At 28.5% G+C, this 27,394-nt stretch overlaps 1 protein-coding gene across 1 annotated transcript in view; it reads right to left on the reverse strand.

Moving 5' to 3' along the window:
* Positions 1–1,283: 1,283 nt before the first annotated feature.
* Positions 1,284–27,394, reverse strand: part of LOC126865057 (neurotrimin-like) — a 256,318-nt gene continuing 230,207 nt past the window's right edge. The window contains exons 5-10 of the mRNA XM_050617135.1: positions 26,118–26,246; positions 25,878–26,015; positions 12,638–12,787; positions 7,075–7,140; positions 6,775–6,876; positions 1,284–2,033 (exon numbers count right to left, since the gene is read on the reverse strand). Of these exons, the coding sequence (XP_050473092.1) occupies positions 1,822–2,033; positions 6,775–6,876; positions 7,075–7,140; positions 12,638–12,787; positions 25,878–26,015; positions 26,118–26,246 (797 nt within the window). The 3' untranslated portion in view covers positions 1,284–1,821. The remainder of the gene's footprint in view (positions 2,034–6,774; positions 6,877–7,074; positions 7,141–12,637; positions 12,788–25,877; positions 26,016–26,117; positions 26,247–27,394) is intronic.

Raw genomic sequence — 27,394 nt, forward strand, 5'->3', positions numbered from 1 at the left:
GTGAAAAATATCAGTATTTCTGACGTAGTTGATAATATCGATATAATAAAGTCAGAAATTATTTCGAATATTATTTCACGAAATATTTACTCGAATGCAACATATGAAAAGAAATAAATATCTATTTCATTTAATAAGTAATCAAATAATTTGGAGGAAGAACATTTGCTTATATTAAAAGTTAAGGGGAAATATATACTAGTAAGCATAAGAAACAGTATCTAATCAAATAGGGTGATACTAAAATAATTATTTTTCAAATATTTTACCTAAATATTGCTCAAGCTCAATACGAGTATATGTATGAGTGAAAGAACATGACATGCCAGCAGTATATTAAACCTGATTTACAATAGGGCCGTGATAATTGCACGTCCTGGACGGATTCGTTAATTTGACAGCAGATATCTCTACTCCTTCAATTGATTCAAGAAAATAGCAATTAGAAAGATTTTACTTACTTCAATTTATCACTTCGAAGCGACAAATCATCGATCAACAATAATTTCTTTTATTCATTCGGATTTCTAAACACTTTCTATGGATTCATTGATTCTAACAAGTCATTGAATCCGTATCGCATTCAATTAACGCGGCTCTACTGTATAAAAGTATATTGCAAACGATATCCTTTTATAATAATTAATGTTTTAAATAATTTAAAATAAATGAGTTGTATTCTGTATATATAATTGTTCAAAAACCAACGATGCTTATTGATCGAACAGATAAAATGTCAATAACAGTAATTATGATTTCTTTATCGAATAAGAGGAATGAAAATATGAATATTATTGAATATTAATGTTAATGTTTCTTGGTTGCCATTTTTTAACAAATACTAATACGTCAAAGTGAGTATTAATGTACATAAATTTTATATAAAAGTTTGTATTCAACTACATTTACAACAATATGTTTATACTGTCTTCTATTGATCATATTAGCAAATTCAATAGATTTAGCGTTATGGTTACTGCTGATTTCTAGAGAAAACAATTTCTTTTTGCTGTAAAGCATATAAAATACTCCATATTTATAAATTCGTTCATTTACGAAGGTTGAGTGTAATCAAGCTAATATGCGTTACAAATAAACGAGATCTACAAATAAAATTAATTGTCCTATTACTAAAATAACATAGATTACAATGGAAAGAAAATTGAATATAAACTAATTATTGTATATTATATATATATATATACAATATATATATATATTATTATATATATTATTATATATATTATATATATATTATATATATACATATATATAATCTTGGACACAGAATAACATCTGTATTTCTAACAAGAATAACTAAGAATAGCTAGGAAAAAAGATAGCTATTGAACTTAAATTATAATCTAAATTTTCAAAAAACTTAAAATGGTTATTCACAGATGAATTACGTGTAACGAGCAGATTACTAAGTGAATTGTACAATTTGTTAGTTACAGCTAGAGTCTACGAACTTCTGCGAATACGCAAAGGTGTAATCACATTGCCGAATATCTGGTACAAGTATTCAAATGTATTATCACCGACGAGGCGCAGTATCTCGTCAGTGGTATTACTAGAAATTCCATTAATGGCCTAATTTGCAAACTTTAGTGCAAAGTTTGCAGCAAGAAAAACTGTTTCGTTGATTTCAGTCACAACGACGACAAAGGCAATAGTTGTCGATAAATTTGCGGCATCGAAGCACACCCATTAATTGATCCCTTTCGCGGATGAGATAAATGACGATGAACAGGACGAATCTTGATCCCCGAAGGATTTTCCTCGAATAACCGTTCTTTTCGCTGGTAGACACTGACATGACTACGACAGGGCAGATAGTAGGATTATGCAGATGGCCGCTGTAGATTGTACCAGAAAATTCAAACTAGAACCCCTGGATGACATCGATTGTGCCGTGTTGTCGATTCTTCGTGGTCGTACCTCGCCGTCGATGCTTTTTCGTCCTTTTGTTACTACAGCGTTTTCACCATCGTTATAGCTACCGCTGTTCGCCCTACCATGAAGCTGTATATCTGAGAAAAAGTGATTGATATATTAGAAACTCTGATAAAATTGTTTTTTATCGAATTCATCTATACCTGATCATTCGTCGATAGTTATATTTTTTATGTTTTAATATATTAATGCTTTTACACATGTATATATGTATATATATATATATTTATACATATTTATACATTTATACATGTGCAATATATGCATGAAATATATGTATATAATATATATCCTTTTAATGTCCATTATGGCAAAGTAATGATTTCCAATATTAGATAAAAGATGAGTAATATGTTTAATAATTTGACATTCGTTATTAATACTTGAAACTATAACAATATTTTATCAATAACGAGCTTTCAATATGGTAGAGAAGGTAAAAATCATACATTCTAATGAGAATAATGCATGTAAAAACATAGTCTTTGATAGAACGCCAAAGGTATTACTTATTATTCGTCTTTTCTCGTTGTTCCTTTTTCCTTTACTGCGTACTTTTATATTTTATGCATGCCATTTGCTGTCTGCATTTTAATATTTTTTCGTTAGACTAAAGTAATGCCAGTTTAATACAAAATTTATAGATACTTTTCGTGTATTCTAATTTCGTGCTTTTATTTTAAGTTTGAATTTATTTTATTGTTATTCAATCCTCTGAGTTTATAAAGTCTACAAAGAATAGCGATGATTGTGCCAAATTAAGAAGACAATTCAATAATGATGATAATACCATACTATTTCATGTTCCTGTACCGATTTTAAATAATCAAACAAAGACATTAAGAGTATTAAGAAAAGTATTATTTGTTCCAGTGTGCTACGTAAAAAAGTATTAGAGCAGGTGTAAATTAAAATTAACTGTATTTTTAAGTGCCTGCGTTTTGTTGTAAGTAAATATATTAAATTACTCATATCTACGTTTCACATTTATACATAATTAGTTGGGTTGTAACATTTTACTTTTCTAATTATATTTCTCCCTACAAGTTCATCTGCCTTGCTTATTTTTCAGTAGTTCTTCTTTGCAAGTTTAACTACAAACGTGTTGTGAATTTTAATAAATGGGAACGTATACTGTTAAATATTGAAAAGGAACATCGGTATGTTAATAGAATACTTTTTTTTAAATTCAGTCTGTGTAATACTTACGAATGTAAATTAGTTGTTCCTATTAATTTGAGAAATTACAAATTTAGATTATAAATTTTAGAAATAAAGATAATAATGGCGAAAGCTGTTTCATAATAATCTGCATAATAATGTGAAAATTGATCTGAGTGCAGTTTTAAACAATTTTTTCATGGAGAATAATAAATATTCATAGAATCTATTTTCATATTTATTATGATATTCTTCTACTAGTAAAATTATCTTCTTCTGTATAGTGTATATATATTTTATTAAATATATTTATAATGTATACAGGGTGGTTGGTAACTGGTGGTACAAGCGGAAAGGGGGTGATTCTACGCGAAAAAAGAAGTCGAAAATATAGAATAAAAAATTTTTTTTATTTTTTTTTTTTAATTTTACCATCGAGACAACGATCTACAGTGAGATCCGTTATAACGAGACGTGATAAAGTGCACGCGTACCGAGTGAAAATTCAAAGTTGATTTTCTCGAAAACAAAGTCTCAAACGAAAAATTTTTATTCTATATTTTCGACTTCTTTTTTCGCGTAGAATCACCCCCTTTCCGCTTGTACCACCAGTTACCAACCACCCTGTATATAATTCGTGTACACAAGAAGGGAAGTTTCACTTGACTTTGTGAAAACAATATTTTTTTACTACGTCGTAAAAATGATTTTGCATAAATCGATCTAGAATACAGAATAAGCCTTTGTTATTGTTTGTAGGAAGCGTTTAATGGTACAAATGATAGAAATTAAAACAATTTTTATAATTGTCAAACAGCAACTGTTGAAACAAAGTATCGTTTCTTAATATAATAATCTTCGTTCATTCGTAAAATAAGAAGAATTATATAGTTACATATGAATAGTTTACAAATTCTTACATCAAGTCGATGCATTTTTTAGTTTTTTGATTGAAAAATATGGTTTCATACATGATACATCCTAGTCGATTACTCAGAATGTGACAGAATATTGTGTTATGCTGTGCCGACATCTATAACCTTTTTCTGGAATGTTGTAAAAGTTTCTTAATAACATTTATCAATGATATTCAACAAGGTTTGTCAATCCTTTATTTTACAAATTGATTAAGAATCTACTAACGCCGAGAGATCGATATTTGATCTCTGTCGAAACAAGGAATTCCGTGAATGAGATCGTAAGCCTGGATAGAACATGGTTTGGGAATCGTTTAAAGAAAGTGCATAAAAGTGGAATAATAGTGGATTAAAGGTTTGCCAGTACCATAAACTTTTAAGTTCACATTGAACGATAGATTACAATCGAAGAAACGCGAAACGCTAGGGAAAGCTGCGAGGAACTTTCACAAGCGAAAGATCAGATTACTTTCCATAGTTGAGGCGACGCGGCTCGACATGGTAGTTCATAAACCGCGTGGGATTTCATCAAAATCCCGTTGAGAGCGCAGCGTTTGTCGCCTTGGAGAAGATCTATGGCGTTACTGAAAGTTCGCGGGTAAATTTCACGCCTTCTCTCGAACTTTCCCTTCAAAAAGTTTCTCACCCTGCTGTGCGTAAGTTCGCGCATTACGCCGAGGTGATGATTTAAAAGGAAATTCGCGCGGAATTTCTAAGGGGGATAACGTATTTACGAGAAAATACGCCTGCCGTTTCTACTTTTCATTTACCTTCCGCTTCCTGATCAAATTCTATAATTAAATCCTGTAACAAGAAGGAGCGAAGGATTACAAGTGAAAGAGATGTTAAATCACGCGACTTTACAGCTTCAGTTTATTTCACACGGTTTCCCTTCTATGAAACTTGTCAAAGTAGAAAAGTTCCAGCTCGATAATATTACTCGATTACTTTTATGTTAATTTCGGAGATAGATTTGCATGTTCACGATTGAAAGAAAAAGGAACGGTTGTATGAAGTTTAGGAAGTACATTGCATGTTGTTAGAATCTAACTGTACTATTACTATACTATAGGAGACAAGTTTAATTCGATTTTTATTTAGAAAGTTTCACGGCATATAAGCGCCACTGCATGCTTTTGAATATTCAAACTTGTTTCGACAATGCCGAAACTGTTACTAGAATTTACAATGGTAACGATGAAACGAAAACTAGAATTGTTGAAAATAATATCTAAAAACATTTAATATAGAAACAAGATAAAACATGGCAGTTTCGTGTTTTTAACGAAAAGAAAATCCGAACAATATTATCTGGCGAAAAATTATAGCAAAACTTTTTACTATTCAATTTAATAGACGTATTATTTAACCATTTGGAAATGCAATTTAACAGTTAATAATTACATACTGATTTATAGAATGTTATTAATTTTTAATTCTCTCAAGTTATAATACATTAATGAAATTATTATAGAATGTAATACTGAAATATCTTCATGTTTTCTTTCAATTTATGTTAAATACGCCATAGAATTCTCATTGTATTTGGAATGGGCTTGATACTTACAAACTATTCATTTAATAATACATGCAAATATAAGTATGATATATTTGATATTCGTTATAGTATTAGAGTTTTATTACATAATCGAAAATAGTGGTATAAGCCGAAAAGAAGTGATTTCCCGTGAAAAAGTAAGTAAAGAAGGTAGAATGATAATATTTGATACAAGACTTTATTTTCGAGGAAATCTACTATGAAGTTTCATCAAGAACGCGTGCACTTGAGAAATAATAAGAGTCAGTTTGTCAGAGTTGTTGGAAGAAATATCCCTGCCTATCACGCTTAAATAATTTTTCAGCACGACGAAGCTCCGCCACATTTTACTAGGAAAGTTGGGAATGTATTAAACAGGCAACACAACTTTTGGATTGGAGGTGGAGGAACGGTAAGATGAGCTTCAAGATCGCCAGATTTAATTCCACTCCATTTTAATTCATGGGATTACATTAAGGAGTTAATTTATGCTGAAAATAAAGAAAACATAGGTAAATTGAAGCATAATTCAGTAGTGATAATCATAGTGCATCATACACGCGTTTGAAGAAGTGAAACTTTGAAATATTTCAGGTTTTCATGCTTCTATAATCAGTCGATCAACGCCTTGAATTAATCTGTAGTTTAACTAAATAAATGTAATATTGGAACTTATTGTTAATATAGTAATTCAGAGTATACACAATCATGACGTTTACAAACATAAACAGAGTATCTAAGTGTAAATGCACGTGTAATTGGCGAAACTTCATAGCTGATCTTCTCGAAAAATTTGTTCATTGTATCAAAAATTATTACTCCATATTTTCCACTTGTTTTGGAAGGGGGAATCGTTCTCTTTCGGCTTGTACTACCATTTTCGATACATGCCTTATACTATTACAATCAGAAATCTCACTATTAAATATCTTATTTATTATATCCTGTATTAACACTTTGTGTATTAACAATACATTATGTAATAATAATAATAAATTTATTAAGTAGTCCAGTTGGAGGACATTTAATACATATCACGTTAGAAGATCCAAAATAATTTGTATTGTAACATAAAATGTTTCAATTTAGAAGGTCAATCAATTTGATATTTTTGTCGTATTTTAATTGTGTATTACAATAGAAACCAAAATTCGAATATTTAGAATTTATGAATTATTGTAAGGAATACAATAAACTACTTACCATCGGTTCTACCGATGTTAGGCAACGACGAATCAGTTATTTGGTGTGGACTAGGTTCTACACTCGGTTCTGGCCTTTGTCGAGAATTTTGAATATTTTCAACTACAAATTAAACGTAATTGAATTTCCGTTACATTCATTTTCATTTTGATATATTCTGCACAATTTACGAAATTACGTACTATAAATTCCTTATCATCTTTTGTAATGCTATCGTATAATGTAGGTAAGTACGGTAATGAATTTCGAAAGCTTCTAATTGTAACTATAAATTTCTGTTAGTGCACCTTATACACTTACCTTCTTCACTAGTAGAGGTTGGAGTAGTAGTTGTAGTTCTCGGCTGTGTCGTTGGTGTTGGAATATCTGCAAAATACATAATTTTGAATAAAATTTATGCAATTTGAGTTTAAATTTACATTCGTATAATTGATTGTTATTGCATAGGTAGTAAGATTATCACTATTATTATTATTATTATTATTATTATTATTATTATTATTATTATTATTATTATTATTATTATTATTATTATTATTATTATTATTATTATTATTATTATTATTATTATTATTATTATTATTATTATTATTATTATTATTATTATTATTATTATTATTATTATTATTATTATTATTATTATTATTATTATTATTATTATTATTATTATTATTATTATTATTATTATTATTATTATTATTATTATTATTATTATTATTATTATTATTATTATTATTATTATTATTATTATTATTATTATTATTATTATTATTATTATTATTATTATTATTATTATTATTATTATTATTATTATTATTATTATTATTATTATTATTATTATTATTATTATTATTATTATTATTATTATTATTATTATTATTATTATTATTATTATTATTATTATTATTATTATTATTATTATTATTATTATTATTATTATTATTATTATTATTATTATTATTATTATTATTATTATTATTATTATTATTATTATTATTATTATTATTATTATTATTATTATTATTATTATTATTATTATTATTATTATTATTATTATTATTATTATTATTATTATTATTATTATTATTATTATTATTATTATTATTATTATTATTATTATTATTATTATTATTATTATTATTATTATTATTATTATTATTATTATTATTATTATTATTATTATTATTATTATTATTATTATTATTATTATTATTATTATAAACATCATTACTATCATTACAAATATTTCAGTTAAGTTATAAATTTATTCATATTAACCCCGAGCTCGTTAAATATTATATAACTAATTGTGACAAACTGTAATATATAAATGGTTTAAATAGTCTCTAATACTAACGATAAATATTTTTATAACAAATACGATTTATGGGCTAAAGGTTATAATGATTCTTTATTATAGGAATTGCATTATAATAGGTGTAATCTTTGTACATACACTAGAAAAAATTATGACACTTCTATTCTGAATTATAAAAGAATGTATCAAAAAATATGTAAAAACATCTTATAAAACAAAATTGAATAGTATGAGATACTGTTCATATGTATATTAATTTTACGCTTTTTTATGTATTAGTGCGTCTAAATAACGCTAATGTAATATTCTTTGCTATAGTGACCATCAAACTGAGTACTAATTTTCTTTTATAATGAATTTTAAGAGGTAATACGTATTTTCATTGAATTAGCAATATCCAAATCATTTGAAACTTAAAAAAATTTTAGGTAGAGAGTTCATTCATGTATTAAAAACGGTTAAGAAGGAAAATGAAGAATAATAAAGAATTATTTGAATATCCTTCATACTATATGCACTCTACAACAAGAAAATAACCAAAGATTTAAATTTGAAAAAAGACGAGTTAATTTATTACTTATTCTGTTAACAATTTGGATGTAATAATCTATTTGTCTAAGAATCAGCTGTGTTAATGCGCCCTACCCGCCTTATTTCTATCAAATTAAAATAGATTTAGATACTTTATTAATTTTAATTCTATAACTAAAGGAAATCTAGTTTAAAATTGGAATAACTTTTAAATCAATAATTTTGAAAACTAAGTGTATTAATTGGTTTTAAATTTGTATAGAAAACAAAAGAAATCGTACTCTCTAGATGTGTTAAAAAATTAGTTTTATTTCATGTCATTTCATTTGTCTAATCTAATTGTAAAAATACAGCTTGTCTGAATTTTGCGAGACACCCGATATAAGCCGTCATGAAAATTGCATGAAAGTATCGATTACAGAAAGGTCTTCTATGCCGGGTTCTCGTAGCCATTAAGAAAGTTATTATCCAATTCCATAAATTGGTTAACTCGGTTTTTGTTTTCTCTGACAACCTATCGGAAGGAAAATTTAAAATGCAAATATGTATTAAATCGCGATCACCGCAAGTGAAGAGTTATTCAATTGATTTCGTTGTAATGTATCGAGTCGGTGACTGATTAAAGTACGAAGTTAAGAAGTACCACCTACGAGTAGACCAACCAGAAAACCTACAATTACAGTTCAATAGATAGCCGTGGATTCTTTTTGTCAGAAAACAGAGTGACAGTGGCTGTTATCGGTGATTTACGGCTCGCACCACTTTCCAGGAAATACGATTTTCAGGACAGAAAGGCTCACACTTTATCGAAACGATAAATTGCTTTCTGATATCTATCCGAAAATTTCTGCTAAATGTATTAAATAATATTGAACATGATCGTGAAACTTAATTTGTGCAGTTTATATTAATTGGATACAAAATAATTGGATATTAATTGTATGCATACATATATTTATTATACATATATGTCATATAAAATAGCAATCTAAACATATTTAAACAAGAGATGAACATACAAGGTCATTTATGGACTTGGTGAACTCTAAGAATTGCATGTTCTCCATGACAAAATTTACAATGATAACAGAAGTTCGATTTTAATGAAATTTTATGTATACATATGTCGAGTAGAACGTAAAGTATGAAAAACAATAATCGTTTCTCCTGTAGAAGTGAAAAATTATTTCAAGAGAGAAAGATCAGCCACTAATGTTTATACATCCTTTCATTTCTAAGAGGAAAAATATTTCTTTTACTCCTTATTTATCTGCAACCAGTTATAAAAAAGATAACAATAGGCAAATATCATTACATAAGGTACAATTTTGTGCAATTTGTAAATAATGTACTCATTGATTTGTAATTTATTTTATTTTCTGTAATTTAATTCATGGTACGTTTTACAAGAAATTGTTTAGAATCTATCTTTTATGTCCGAATTATTGAAGAGTTTGTATCCTCGTCGGTTTGATATCTCTTCAAATAGTTGTTTGGTAAGTATACTGATATGGTGGAATAGTTTCTGTAAATGTTTTTGAACCGTGATGTATTCGTGTATATTCGTAAGATTTTTTATTGAAATCGTTCCAAAATTTCAACATTTGAAGTGGACGCTAAACCCCACAGTTTTATGCTATGTGTCCATATGAGTTTAATATACATTTATTCATTTTTGTTTTGAAGTTGAGATATAAGTTGATTAAAATGAAGCTGATTTAGATTTCCTTTTTTGCCAGATATGCTTTCTCTAGTTGAATCTACGGTTTAAATGCATACGAAAGTATTTGGCAGAGTCTGCTGGAGGCATTATTTTTCTACTTAACGTAATTAGGTGACGCATACACTTCCTCTCAATAAAAGCTACATAGATTGACTTGTTTGCATTGGCTCTAATTTTCCATTTTTGTAACCATTCTTAAATATTATTTAAGCTGTTCTCTGAATTGTCTGATGCATTCTGTAGATCTACATGCGTGGATGATTGCCGTATCATTTGCGAAGATAACTGTACGGCAATCTTGGGAAATTGGCATATCTGCGGCATGTAAAATATACTGCATTGGGCCAAGCACACTCCCTTGTAATGCTCCAAAATTGATAGGTACTACATCTGCCTGTACTTCCTTATACCTCACTGTAAAGAATCTATATTTCAGATAAAATTTTAATATTCTATATAGATTAAATGGTACACATTTTTTGATTGTTATAATAAGCCTTCGTGTCACTCTTTATCATAGGCTTGCGAAGTATCGATGAAATCCGTAAAGTAGTACTTTTTTCTTTAAATGATTGATTTATTTTTCGAACTAAATGATATATTTGTTAAGTTGTTTCGTATTTGCATTTAAGTTCAAGTTGGTATTCAAGTACTAACTGTTTTTCAACCGTGACAGAATTTATTTGACTGCTGATAAATCTTTCACTGCATCAGAATTTTTTCCAGGTTTTAATATTAATATTATTTCTGCTATTTTCCATTGTACTGGAAAGTACACGGTAATAGTCACTCAGGAGGGTGACTTTAATAACATATATGAAAATTAAAATCATTGGAGATGGGTGCCCTAAACAAAGCAGTTTCACCAATTAAATACACACATATTGAGAATCGTACAGAGAGAAGAGCGGCTGCCTTAAAAATTAGACTTCAATTTCGCGAAAATGGTCGTCAGGAACGTAAATAATAGTAAGAACAATAACGAGCTAGAATTCTCGATTTAAGAAAACCTGTTACGACCAAGGTCTTTCTTTGCGAAACCTATTAACCAAGGAAAAGTTCGGATCGATACTAGAATATGGTCGTTAGATGAAGGTATTTCTTCTATAACGGCCAACATGGCATTCTTGCAAACGCTTTTGTAGACTGATATAAAGATTTCATTCTCATGTACCTAGATATTCTGAGAGTATCTGAAATGAATTATTTATTTTTCTTTGACGTAAGCTTTTGTCCAAAAGTTGGTAGCGTAATAGTAACCTTCGCATATTTTTTACATTAAATTCGTAATTTAATGGAATAGTAATATTAATTATTGTTTTTTTTAAATGAAATATAATTTTACAGAAGAATAAACAAATATTTGTTATATTATCATTAATAGATAATACACGCTTTAGACAAAGTTAAATGAAAAGCTTATGCTTAAATTCGCTTTTCTCGCGAAATAATTATAATTTCAAATAGAATCATGACATGAAGATTCTTAATTCGCATCGTTTTATTGTCTTATCACCGACTGATTTTTTGTTATTGGAATCTTGTTTCCTTTTTTAAACTTGCCTTATAAATCTATAATTATAATTACATACGTAAAGCAGAGAATGTGCGATGAATTAATTAAATCGTATTTTAAGAATGAACAAACCAACGCAGGAAGATATTTCTCGTTTAATCTATATTCTGCGACGTGCATTTTGTTGAAACTGCAGCGTTGTTGCTGGCACCAGGTGGTCGCGCGTCAACTCATTTATTAAAAGCACACTGTGTGAATACCGTTCAATTCACTCTCCTTTTATCAAAAGAATCGTGACGATTTCAATAATTACTTTATTCATTACTTACTTCATTATCGTCTTCTTGTCTACTCATTGCGTATACACGTTATTACTGTTTTATAGAATTAGTAAAAGACTTTTTCAATATTTTCTAATATTTGTATAGCTCAAGTCATGTTACTCAAATTGCTTAATCTCTTTAAGTTTAATGTCACGTCAGCGCAATATTTCATTTTCGTTAGTCTTTTCACTTGAACTTTACGATTTTACAACATTTGAAGATATTAAGATATTTCTAGTACTATAATAAACGATATTTTTCTTATATCTTAAAAATTTATTTTTTCAAATTATTTATAAAGTATTTAGTGTACTTTATATACTATTGTATTATTATTTGTAATACATATTTGATGTAATTTGATACTAATGTACTTGCTGTCTTTTTTTTAATAACGTGAAGTGTACATTTTTGCTATTAAAGGCTAAATATAATGTGAAAGATATACTTACGATACAGCTTAATACTGCCATCTGTTTCCCCTAGAGAATTCTTTGATATGCATTTGTATGTTCCATAATCGGACATTTCCACCGATGATATCGTAAGTTTCATGTGTACTTTATACTCATTATATGAGAAAGTTTGATTGTATTTTTCTCCTGGAAACAAAGTATTAAACAAGATCTATATGTAATTATTTTACAACATAAATATGCTACAGGAATAATTTTATAATAATACATAAATAATGGATGACTGATAATGATGTCGAATTTATAATGAATTTTATACAAAAGATATTAAAGATTGAATATTTGTTCAATTCATAAGTGAAGTGAATTACAAAAGTAGAAATATTTGTACTCCCGATCGCCCAATTATTAAATGATTGATAATTGAGCTTTCAACAGATATAAACATTATCGTAATATAAAAATTCAGTGTAACGAAAACAGGGATATAAGTAAAAATTTCAAATAATTAATGACATAGAAGTACTCCTACTTTCAGAATTAGTCTTAGAAATATAATCCACATATAAAAATTAATATTTTATCAGGCAGACTTTGCATTTAATAACACATTTCAGACAATCTAGTATATCAACTAATTTTTTTGCCTATTGTGTTCCTATATTATTCCAAATATCCTTAGGTTCTTCGTTTGCTGTTTCATAATTCTGTAATATTTTTAAAATTTCTGTCCATATGTGTCATATAATTTATATTTAGACTTTGCGGATATGTTGGAAGGTGCTGTCGTATTTGAAATAATAGTTACAACCTAATTGCAATTTAGCTACACTCGATAGCAAATATTCTCATATAATGTATAAATAGCGCATCTCGTTCCAATACCTTTTAAGCATAATATAAAAAATATTTACAGAATATGATATTAGTAAATGATGTAATTTTTATATTTTAAGTCTTTTTCGAATATATTTACATTGAGTATATTTCGTATTAATTAAGATTTGACAAAATATGATAATGTTTTAATTCGTTGAATTATAAAATAAATGCGTATCGGAAATAAGTACGTATAAAATTAATACGCAATATTGTAAGTTAAATATGTGCATTTTATTTTTACGTCCTTACTTGTTATGCATTGTATATTAAATTGTGACGATGCATTTTCTATTAATCAAGTCTTTTTTAATGTTATTTTAACAATGTAAAACCAATAAGCACCGGTTTTTTTAATATTTGCGCATTATAAAATGCTTATTTATGCTTATCAAAAGTTGCAATTTTTTAATTTTTCTCCTTTATTCTAATTTCGGGTATCGATAAGTACTATTAACATATTTCACAAATAAATATCACTATTAACTTTTTAAACATTTAAGAAATGAATGAGGACGTTTATATAAAATTAAAAAATGTTGATAAATATAATATAATGAAAACTATATTGAAGAATGTATATAAAAACTAAAGATTGCTGCTGTGCATGTGAGCAAGTTTTGTTATTCCTAAATAAGTTAATGGTTTGTAATTATTCAGAAAAAATATAATTTACCGGTATTAAAATCTCTGTATATTAAAATTTTTATCAAAAGTTACATTATTGCTTTTTATTGTGAATAGTTATTCAAGTTATTTACGGCTATTGTGCGTTAAAAACCAAACATGGTAAGTATTATATGTATATAACATTTATTAAAACAATTCGATAAAACAACGTAACATTTACAAACAGAATTATAACGATTTGAAATATTTATTACTGACGCGGAATATGCAAAATTCTATGGTATACCTACTAACTATTATATTTGTTGTTATTTCTATACTCAGAGGTAAGATCAGAATAGTTATTATTTTATTGAATGGATAAATCTATCACACCGTTCTGGCTCAAAAAAAAAAAAAAGAAAACAAAACAAAAAGGCATCTTAAGCCTATCGATTAAATTTATCGATTGTAACTAGGATTATCCTCTAGTCACTATTTCTTATAACTAACGCATCTGCATATGAATGGCGAGCACGAACTCACGTTGTCATTTTCAACAATATTAATTATACAATTTAAAGAATGTTCCGCGAGTAAGAAGCTACTTTAATAAGTTATTTTACCTATTTTCCAATTACAACGATGATGAAATACTTTTATATAAAAAAATCTTTGTAATAATTTATTTTTATATTTTCTTCATATAAAAGCAAGTTATTTGTGTAGGAGGCTTCATCTGTGCTAAAATCGGGTTTGAAAACTTGTTTAAGGTGAGCAATTCCAGACTGCAGAAGAACAGATAATCGGTAAAATGTTATTCTGCATGAGAAAATATATACAAAATGTGAAATGAAGTGTTTTCATTTAACGCATATATTGGATTAATCCTTGACTAGATATGTTCAAAGTAGATTTCATTAATTGTGGACATATAAATATATGTAAGTATATCTTCACATTTTAATTAATGAAACCTCAACGTCTATAAAAATTCTCGATAGGTTCTTCTTATTTAAATTTTATTTGTTGTACAATCCATTTGGATCATTGGTAACGAATGATGTAGTATAATGAATATATATAATGAATTATCGAGTTATAAAATTTATCTAGCATATATTCTTATTTATTGTAAGAAACATATAATTACATTGTTAAATTTCTATAATATATAATTATGAGTATGGATATATATGTATCAAAACATAATTTCATAATTACTATATTTTTTGTACTGAGCCATCTTATTTTTAATTCACATATTTTACTGCTTTTTTGTAGTCTGCATGATATGGTTCTCTGTTCTTTAGCTTCTCCTTGTACTCTACTAAAGATAAAATATTGTTATAGTCGATCCTGTTAGCGACAGCATTCGATTTAGCTCTGACGATCTGTGTCGCCACAGTAATAATAATAACAATATTCTAGTTGGTAGATTTTTGCTCGTTTGAGGTAGTATAACGTGATTTATATTTTCAAGTTTATATACGAACATCGGAGAAAATGAAGTTAAGGGGTAGAACCTTTTGCTGAAACTCTAGATAACACCCTTTAAAATACATAAGAAAGCAGGAATGCTATAAATATATATGTTTCAAATGCAATGGATGTAACATGTCTATACCGTAGCTAATTTTGACAAAAACTTTGTAGAATCTCATTTAATTAATAAATTTTTATAGAACTAACAGAAAAGAATTGGTTCATATTTCTAAGGGATTTTGGAATAAATTTTAACGAAAGGTAAATAAGTTGCATCCTAGATGAAAATGGTATCTTCTAAATATTAAAAAATGGATAGAAATATTTGCATAATGCGTCTATACAGATTCACATTTTTAGGGCTATGAACAAAGAAATAGGTATTAAGAAGTGATTTACTTAATCCGATAAATATTATAACAGGTACTTTGAATTCTTTATTTGTATAGTTTTGTGTATTATGTACATTCTATATATCTTTATTACAATAAAATAGGCAATCTAGAGAAGTGAACATTTTTCAATCAGAAGAATTTTAAGCGCGACAAACCATGTGAACATTAGGGAAATTTAAATTGTTTTAACAATACAAGAGTTAATACAGAAATCACGTGTACTTATTTTAGTTATGTAAAAAATATATTACATTACTTAGTTTTATGATTGGTGGATGATGTTATAAATAATGCAATTTGAAATAATGTAATATTTTATTATATATTTACAAGTATCAATCGATTTTGATTCATTTGAATTCTATAGTGCACTTTATGCTTCATCGAGTATAAAAGCAGACATTAAGGTTTCACGCATGAATGCTTATACATCATGAAAATGAACCTTCATTGAATTGGTAAATTGTTCTGACTCTTTACTCTTTTCACACGCGCATTTAAATTAATTTGGCGGAGAAGAATTACGCACGTTACGTGAATAATTCCGTAAATAAAATGAAATAACAATTGTAGTTATATGTAACAAAATGTATATATATCTAATGTAACTTTAGAACTTGTAATATGAGAATGATATACAATTATCGAAAATGTGAGAAATGTTAAGTTTAATTTTTCGGGCTCTACCACTTTCTTACGTTGAGATATTTTTTGTCATTTCAATGGAAATATAAAATTTCGAAGGTATTTGTTACTTTTTTAAATGTATGTCCGAAATTTGTGAAACATCTGTCGAAAATATGAAACGAATACAAAATGTAAATAGGGTCGCTTTTTATGCAGTCAAAAGACTGATTTATTTGAAAAACCATTTTTTACCATAATGCGATGCATTTCTCAATTATCACGATTTTCGTTTTAGCTGTTACATATTCATATATTTGGTAAAATTCACGACACCTACAATGAGAAAATTTCACACGGCATCCTATCAAAAATGAAATAAAAACTAGCTTGTAGTATGAAAGCTGATCACGCTATGTGCTCATTACGGCCTCGAACAATGTTGAAATGGGATTAGAATATTATATAGCATCACAGGATTAATTTCAGATAGTGAACCTATAATAAAGGTAATACCTTTGTTACTGTACTAAAAAAGGAAATTGATTCTCAGACGATATATATTCATAATAGAACATCCAAGTGCTATATTTCTTTATGTTATAGTATATTATACTATTTTATTGTAATCTGTGTGCGTTATTACCTTTTAAGAAATTTAAAAATTAAAGGCGAACGAATAAAGTGTATATGATCGAGATAGAAAAAAATAATTAATTTTCAAAACAAGACCTTTTCATATTGGATATTTAAAGGGCTTGGATCCAAACAAAGCCCCTTTTATTTTATTTTATATGTTTTAAATCCTGAACGACTTTACATACCAACAGTAGAGACTTGAAATTTATACCCGGCGGGTACACGGATTCCTTTGTAAACTGATTCTAAAGGTGTGTCTCCACTACACCGATCGGTATTGTTCAAATCGATGAACGTCTCCACTGACAGCACAGAGGACTACATTCGTCTATCTATGCCCTACGTCATGCCATAGTAAAATAAAAGTAAAACTAAAAACACAAACTCCTTGTGAGCCACTCGGTACGTCCGGTCCCCACTTCCCTACTACGCGCATCAATATGGTTTTCCTTGAAATAGTTACGAATGTCTCTATATGTTCGGTTTTGTGGAGATGTACTGTAGGATAAATATGTATCTATAACTTCATGATCACTTTACGATGATAGTATTAGCCATGTCATTATTTGAAGATAATTTGTTCTAAACAAAAAATGTCTTAGAGAAGAAAAATATTTTGAAGGGAGAATGAAATTTCTGCTGTAATATACAGTGAAATGTTGCATGAGGAATATCGAGTCAGAGAGAAAGGGTTTTGTAATTAACAATTTGAGATCGTGCGAGAATCAGATGAGAGTGAAATCTAGGTATAGAGTGTAATGATCTGCGGTAAAGCAGAGAAGCATTTTCTTAGCTAGAGGGAAACTTCCTGAGAGATACAGGATGAGAAGAAGGAAAAGAGAAGAAGAAAACGACGGTGGAAAGGTAGAATACATTTATGTAGTGGCTCTATCGACCGTTGCAAACGGAAGAAAAACTTTCGCCGGCTTTGAGTTTGGAAAGCAGATGAAAAAGTTTAACGACGTTGAACTGCGTTGCCGAGCATTACCACGCTAGACGTCCAATGGATTTTCGGATATAAAATTACTTTTACTCGGAAAGTTATAGATACCAATATTTCCGTTCTTATCGTGTCTTCGTTTATTAGTAATGTACTCAACATACTAATTATCGATACGGGATTTTAATTAATATTTTAACAACTTTTTAACATCCTATAAATTTTTAAAATCATATTAATACTGTAGATTATTTCTGGAGTAGTCATTTCAGTTATTAAATTTATCGGATCTGTCTAACTACCTATACCATTATCCTGAAAGAATAACGGTAAGTTCAATGGATAAAATTATAATATTTATGATGAGTAATCAATTAAATGAATATGGGATCAGGATTTTTATTGTACAGAAATAAAATTAAAAGTGAACAAAAATTTGTAGCAAAGAAGATAATGTGGTAACGTTTTCATATTTCCAACTGCGTATTAAATACTGAAAATTGAAATATTGAAAATACCGATTTGGAAAGATCTAAAACACCTTCTTCATATCAAATATCTTGAGAAGAAGGTTAACCATCGGGAAATAGGGGAGCGACAAATACCTTAAATACGATGGACAAGGTATGCACATTTAAATTAAAATTTCTAGTCCTTCGATACCTAAAGGATATGAGACAATTACATAGCATAGAAGAAAGCCGAGAAATTGGAAGGTACTTTTACGAGAGAGGTTCGTTAGCTGAAACTTTCGCTCAGGAATTAATAACATAGCAGACATCGTTTTCCCTCGGTAAACCGCACGTTACGAGCGAAAAGAGCGGCGCAAAGAGCAGAAGTCATGACAATCACGAGTCATTAAAGTTGTATACACGGTTCAGCGAAGCTAGGTCCAGAAAACGTCTGGTTTGAGATAGTCGAGAAGGGTGCGAGTCATCGTGATGCGGAAAGAACGGATGAGTTAGAATAGCGCAATGCCAGAGAGAGGGGTGAAAGGATAGTAATGGCATTGGTAAGTAGCCCGGGGCACGCTACTCTCATACAGAGGTTACTTCAGCACCATCCGTATTTTAGTTTTGTCCGCGTGATATGTATTCGTTGCTATCCAATAATCTAAGATTGCATCGTTGCGCGGGGAACATCCAGTTAACGGGAAGTGGTAAAATTCAAGAATGAAAATCGTATTTTTCTAAATCATATTGATTTCTATCTACTTTTTCTTCTTTAGTTTATTTCTTCGTATTTTATATTCGCCTCTCTTTCATTCTTGATTACATATTATATCACATAAATTTCTATTGGATTGAAAAATAAATAAGTTCGGTTAAACTCGATATGTTTCTTTATTTGATCGCATTTATTTATGTTACAACCCAATGTTTTATATAAAGACAGGGTTTAGTCACAAATGCCTAAAAGTAAAATTTTTCTGTATAGAAATAATATTTCTTCAGATTCCAGGAAATGATAAATTTCATACAAATAATAAATAATACACGTATGGCACGTGTTACTTTTAAAATTTATAGGAGTTTGTAATGGGTAGGACCACACATATTTCACATTTCTAACTTGCGAATAATGGTTTGTACGTGTACATTATTAGATCTGAGAGTAGAGCTACGGCCAGAATTCCAATAGAAATTATATTATATATACATGTATAAATATACCATTAAATTCACTTTCAACATTTCTTAATCATTGTGCAACGTACAACTATATACATATGTATATATGTAATTGAAATGATCGAATTTGATATGAAATAAATATTATCAGATTTTTTACCATCAATTCATTTCTCCTCTTTAAGTATTGAACGTTCGTATCAAATATAAACGACGATTCAACCGAAAAATTTTCTTTCTCATTTCGTTACACGTAAATTGTAGCTGCAGAATTTCTATATATGGTCGTATGTTTTTAAATGCGATATTTTTCCAGCATCGCTCTCATTCCAAATATATTATTGTTCAGCAAAACATTATCGAGTCATTAAACTGCACCATATAATTCTTAGCGATCGAATGTTAACACCACATAAACAAAAGAAATTTAGATAGTCAAATTTTGACTCGTCTGAGGATACCGTCACTTAAATTTGTATAAAATTCATTTTCTTTGTTATATTTTTACATTAAAATTTGTATGTAATTCATTATGAAATCAATCCATCATCGACTAAAATTTGCGTATGTGATCGAACTCGAGACAGCGGACATATATATCATGTATCAAAACGCCCGGAAAACATAATCTATCAATGGTTAAATATCTATGTTACTTTCAGTGACAATTGAATACATTTTCTGCGTTTTCTGATTCCTGTTTAATGCAACAAAAAAAAAAAAAAAAAAGAAAAGAAAAAAGGAGGTTTTCGCGATAGTGTGTTTTAGATGGTATTTTAATTGTAAATTGTCGCAGGTACAGTTATGTGTATTATACATTTTATTTCTTGTCCAAAGAATTGTGTTAATATACCTCTGAAATAATTCTGTTAACCAAATTATGCGTATTTATTTTTAGAGCAACCTGTCTTGTTTAATATACGAGAATTATTGTGGTGTACTTAAAGTTGGACATAGATAAATTAAGAATAATAAAACTTTTAACACATTGTTAACATAACAACAACCAACAGAAAAGGAACAAAGTAAACATTTTCATAGATATATACGTCTAAAGTTTAGAATTCTAATAGAAAGAGATGTAAAATGTAGAAACAACAGGGATTTTTAAACTTTGTTCCACCCAGTTATTGAACTTTTTGTTTGTCTACTCATTAATATACATACACTATATCTTAATTCATGGCTGATGAATTATGTATGTACAGATTCAACATTTTTTTAAATAAGAGAAATAGAATATTTATACTTTACAAAACTAGTATTTGAAATATCTTTATTTGTTACCAGTTACAAATATATATGTGTTATTTCCTATTTGAGAATATTTTCAAATAATAGTCTTGTGTTTTTGTATAAAATTTATTAAATTTGAAATTTGAATTTGAAATTTTGAACCATTTCCGTAAAAGTGGTAATGCAAAGCTGACTATTGCTCAAATGATATTTTCTTCCGTTTCTGTTTTTTCCCGTTGTTTCTCGTTTTCGTTCCAACACACTGACAATAAGAGACAAGCAGCGAGCAAATACGAGACAAATAACGGCAGGAAATTCTTGCAATACCTAATTCGCCTCATTTTCGTAAGATCTGGATTCTCGCAGATCCAGGATCAAGTGAGGACTATTAAACAAGTGTTACTATAAATGTTATCTGTCTATTTTCCCCGAATATTATTCGTCGTCTATTATAAAAATGAAAAATGAAGAAAGGTTGTAAAGGAGAATTACGATGATAGTTATTACTATTAGAGTAATTATATCCATTTATTTATTTTACCTAATAATGAAATATAAAAATACGAGAGTATATTTAAAATCTGCTTGAACAGTTTCAATGTATTGAATCCAGATTAATGAAGCTGAATATCAGATGGACGTTAAATCGTAAAGCATGTCGTAGCTCGTAGCTGTTATATTGGGAGACTGCAGGGCATCGCGGAACTAACATTCAGAATAGAACATAACGTAACGTGTCGTGATAACCTATTTGTAATTTTCAGTTTCTCTATTCCACCCAATGTAACTAGTAGAGATGAAACCAGTTAGGCTTATATGGTGCTATAATGCAATTATCACCACGCCATACCGCGCAATTCATAACACCGAATATTTAGCTATATCAAACAATACCTATGCATGCCCTTACTACTAGATAATAGGTATTTTCGGATTAAATAGATTCATATTGTTTATACTGTAAATAATTTTTACGATTTCTTGTAATATTTAATGGCAAAATGAGAATAACAGTGTAATAATGATAAAGTGATACACGTTATATTTAAGATAATAATAACAAATCTGTAACATTTTGTATTACTTGATGTTTAACCTGTTTCTATTAATTAATTAGTACTAATATAATGTAAATATAATATATTTGATTTAAATAGTGGCTATGAACAATACTAGGATAATGAATAAAATAAGCGTTACAAATGAAAGATGTACCTATGTAAGTACCAATACCCATCGAATCTAACGCATAAAATTAGTACCGATTCTACCTGCACCATTGATCCTTAATGGTAAAGCACCTTTCATTGTGAGATTTTGTGCAAACAACATCTAAAATTAACCTAATTAGTTGCGTAATTAGCAACCCTGTACATAAGGATCATAGCGTCTGTATTGTTGGCTTTCTTACTGTATCTGCATTACTGAGTCTAAAGCAATTAGACGCATTAACAGATCCGAGGATGCATTATTCCGAATAATTACCATACAAATATCGTGTCTCATTATCTGAAATAATTACGCGAACATGCACTCATATGTACTCGACGGCGACAGCAGCACTAGGATGGTCCATGTTGAACGTTGTTTTTTCCTGTCGCTATGTTAGCGCAAACAACGTCAATGCGTTCAAACATTTACTATCACAATACAGATATAAATAGCGAAACACTAACATCTCTGTTATGTAAGCTAATCTTTTATAATAAATTTTGACAAGTTCAATATTGAAGCAGTAAATTATATAGTAGTAAAGTGATTAACGTATTAATTAAGATATTAAAAATTGGATTGACTGACTGACTTAGTAGTATCAAACATACAAAATATGAGAAATTCATTTATGACAGATATTCTTTGGCCGTTTATCTTATAAATACACCTAATGTCCTTCTTTAAAATTTTATGAATGTACGGAAACGAAAATATTCTGCAAATTAAATATGTGTAATAATATTGTGCTCGTATATTGGAGTAAAAGTAAAATAAATTATTGTTTAATTTATGTTTATATTAATTTAACGTAGAACGCTTCTGTGAAATCATGAAAATTTGTATTTATTTTAATTCTTTTATAGTTTCATACATATGAAATCAAATTCAGATAAATAATTTTGTGCTTTTATAAAAATTATATAAGTAATCTTTTTCATAGGTTTAAAATAATCTATTAAACAAACTTAATTATTCAAATGTTTTGATAGAACAAATTTACTATGATATTAACGTATAATTTTGGCTTTTATACATTGCTGAAACAAAACGGTATCAAAGATTAATATTTATATCATATTATAGACAGTGTTGCTAATGTATAATTTTATAAAAAATTTTGGGATTGTTTAGATATACTGTTAGTGAAACAAGTACAAATTTCTCTAACAAGATTAAAATATCGTTGACCATCAAGAATTTGATTTCGCATGCAAATAAAAATATATATGAAATAACGATAAAAGAATATAAATATTCCGAATTTTCAAATCGGTAGTTTAACAGGTTACGTAAAATAGTATGCAAGTAGTGTGCACACACATATATCTATGTAAAACAATAAAACATTATGTAAATAATCCTCACACGTGAAAAGTTTAGTACCGAACTCTCATTATTCGACGTAATTATGGATCCATGCATTTCCCCGTATCCAACTGCGACGTTGTTAGACTGTCCCAGTAATGTACGGTACATATGTGTCGTGTACTGTGCGTACACTCGTTAATAAAACAACATTAACTAGTCAGTACGGTTCAATCGCTCTTCAGTGAATTAGCAGTCCAGGAATACAAGCACGTAAACGCGAAAGCATCCCTTCGTTTCGTTATCCCTGTTATTTTAAATTAATAATGTCGTATACGTTCACTCCGATTTAAGGCACCATTTCCTCTCCAATAAATATCATGAAGCTTGGAATCGAATCATTTGACAGTTGAAAACTGAAAATTATATAAATAGTACAGTAGAATCTTGATTATCCGAATTTTCTATTATCTGACTCTGTTATTCGAACGTTTCATGATCTGAATAGGAATTAGAAATTACGTTTCGCATATAAACAATTTAGTCTTCTACAAAACTTTTTGTTAATGAACAATGATACTATTGCGCAAGCAATTAAATGTGAAGGATTGCTGTTATACACATGTATATTGTTGTTATTATTGTTACAAGCGTTGTATGCTTGGACGAAAGTTAAATATGCGACAATAAAAAAGGACATGGATGACGATAGTGAACTACATTGAAGACACCATACAGGAAGAAGTGGAAGATAGTTCATAGGGATCTAGTTAATGGGGCAGACGTGGAAGTAATTCTTTCTGCACTGAATAGAACTAGCAGAATTCAGTGATTGTTATAAAGCCGACTTGATACAATAATATCAGTATGTTGAAACGTCAATTGTCCATGCTAGTAGCGTTATGTATGCCTCGAATAATGAATTGGAACATGTATAATAGTAATCATTACAGTCTTTAACATTTTAAAGCATTCGAGCCTTTAGAGATAGGGTTAAAACTGTACGAGGCACAAAAGGAATGTATGTACTAACTTCAAGAAATTAAATCTGTTAAAAAAGTCTGATTTAACGGATATGAAGATTTGGGACCTACAAATCGTTAATCAAATTATATTTAATTTCGACATTTATTTATCAATATTGTTTTTATAACAATTTGAAATTATATTCAACATACTAAACGAAATTAATAGGAATGTAAACATATAACATGAAAATGCTGACTTTCATAAATTCAAAATTCAATTTATTTCCATTAAAATTTTTCATTGGCACTCATTCTTTTTAAGATAATATTTCAAAAGAACATCGTCTAAATGATCTTCAGAGTTAAGACAAGCATTATTTATCCGATATGAATAATAAATGTATATAGGGTGTTTCAATCTCGGAACAGGCTGTTTGATGTCCTATTACAAAGTTGTAACAAAGATATGTTATAACGTAAGAAACAATATTTTGGTCTTCAACAGAAAAGTATATGGAATAGGATATGTATAGACCACAGCGTGTATAGAATAAGCATCAATATGATTGATATGATGAATTATAAATCAAACCGTATTTTATCAAAATGTATTGTTAGGGATGATGAAAAATTGTTATAGGGTGTAATAGTGATTATCTTTATTGTCAATCTATAATGATCAATTTAAATATTTCTTACAATTTTCTAGTAAAATTAGAAATGACCTATGTCTATATAATATCATTCTTTTATTTATATCTATAAAATATATTGATAGAATTAAAAAAAAAAAACTGGGGCACCCTGTATACACGTAAGGTAGTTTTAAGGATAGATATCTGTGTATTACATGAATTAAAAATAAGAAACATGATTGACAGTAACATTATTGGTTTACTTTACTTGCGTGTTATAACCAGAGATGACAAATGGACGTTGCACAGAGATATTGTATGAAATATTAGTTCAGCTAGGATGAAATGTCAATAAGAAGAGTGCGATTCATTTTATCTAAATGTAACAAGTTATTATGCTCTACACAAACGTATACAAATATAGCATCTGGTGAGCTTTATATAAATTTTGGAATGTTCATTCTTTTGGTTACTCAATCACAAAAAGCTATTAACTTCACTGAATGCATATAAATTTATATTTACTTATGCGCGTTTATTTTGCTTGGAGTAATTCAGAAAATTGAAAAGATATAATCAATACTAACGAATCCATTTAATCGATATTAATGAAGTATTATTATAATTTTTATATTTGTCTACGTAAATGTGTAAAAAAGTTTAATATAACTAAATGCATTCGAACTGCAATTCTATAATATTTAAGTCAAAATACCATTTTTTATAATTTCGTTGTTTTCCTTTGTCCAATAATTGATCGACTTTGGGAAAGCTTCCGAATTACACTCTAAAGTCATCCTTTGTCCCTCTTGTGCTCCAACCAATTGATTTTGAATTGAAATCATTGGACTAACTGCAAGTATAAATTAAATTTGTCTTACTGTAAAGAACATGTAACACTGTATGCATAAAGTTATAAAATCGTATACAGAATGCTATAAGAGAAGATACTCACACTGTACTGTAAGCATTATTCTTTTACTGACTGTAGGTGGTATACCATTTGAAGCGATGCACAGATATGCACCCATTTGCAATCGATTTATTTTAGTAATATTGAAAATAAATCCTTCCACAATTCTCACTGTAACAAAATCAAATGCTCATTAAAATCATCATAAGGAAATTTTTTATAAGACTAATTGAACACCATTGCGAGGTATATTTTAAATTGTTTTATCATAATAACATAGTGAATTGATACTATTAGAAAGTACTTTTCCTGTGTACACACATCAAGATATTTCATTCACTTGTATTCAAATAGTAAAATTTTAGAACGTTAACGATGCATTGAAATGAAATACTTCATGTGCTTCAAAGTTGCAAAACCTTTGCGGAGTAAGAGAATGTTCAACTACGTTTCCCAATAATACACCCCTATAAACTTCTCTTTGCTACAACCGAATGGTTTTAATCAATTAAATACTAAACTCGAAGCTTTTGCAGCATCAGCGGCCAAATGGTTTTCACTACAGTATCGGACAAAAGCATTCGTACACCCTTTAAAACACAATAACTTTTTTGAAATTGGATTTTTTTAGAAGTTAGAAGGATTAGTTTACTAGATGACACGTAAAAAAAATACACACTAAAAATTTCATCGAAACCGGTTAAAGTTGCTATGAGTTACTAATGCAATGTTTAAAAGCCGTAAAAATTGCAGTTTACCACGACTTTCGGCTTAAAATTTAAAAGCGCGTCTCACTTATGCCAATTGGTAGGATGTCGAAGAAGAAAACTCCAGTTGTTTGGCTTAATCTTAAAAAAGCTATGCTGTTTTAAAAGGTGTACGAATACTTCCGTCCAATACCGTATATCCAAACTGCAGTCTCGTACATTTTACGTTTAGACTATGTTTTTCTTTTTAGAAGTCACAGTAGACTCGTATAAAAAGCGAATCTGACTTCTTCTTTTTCTGTTTTTAAGTGCAATTATACATATACATACATAACTTTTTTCTACGTTTCGCTTTAGTTATATATTGCGGTGGAATATTACATGTTATATGGTGGTATTCATACACAGGATGTTTTTAATGAAAAAAAATACTATAGAAACATGAAAAGAACTATTACTACTACAGTTATTGTTTGTGACAATGAACTTTGAAAATGATCAATCTTTATATGACTTTTAAAGTCCATAAATATTAATAACAATATATATCAAATATTAAATAATTGTCAAATATTTTATTAATTCATTAATTTACGAATATTTTATTTAATT

Source organism: Bombus huntii, chromosome 4 (genome assembly GCF_024542735.1).
Source record: "Bombus huntii isolate Logan2020A chromosome 4, iyBomHunt1.1, whole genome shotgun sequence".
In the NCBI taxonomy this organism is placed as follows: domain Eukaryota; kingdom Metazoa; phylum Arthropoda; class Insecta; order Hymenoptera; family Apidae; genus Bombus; species Bombus huntii.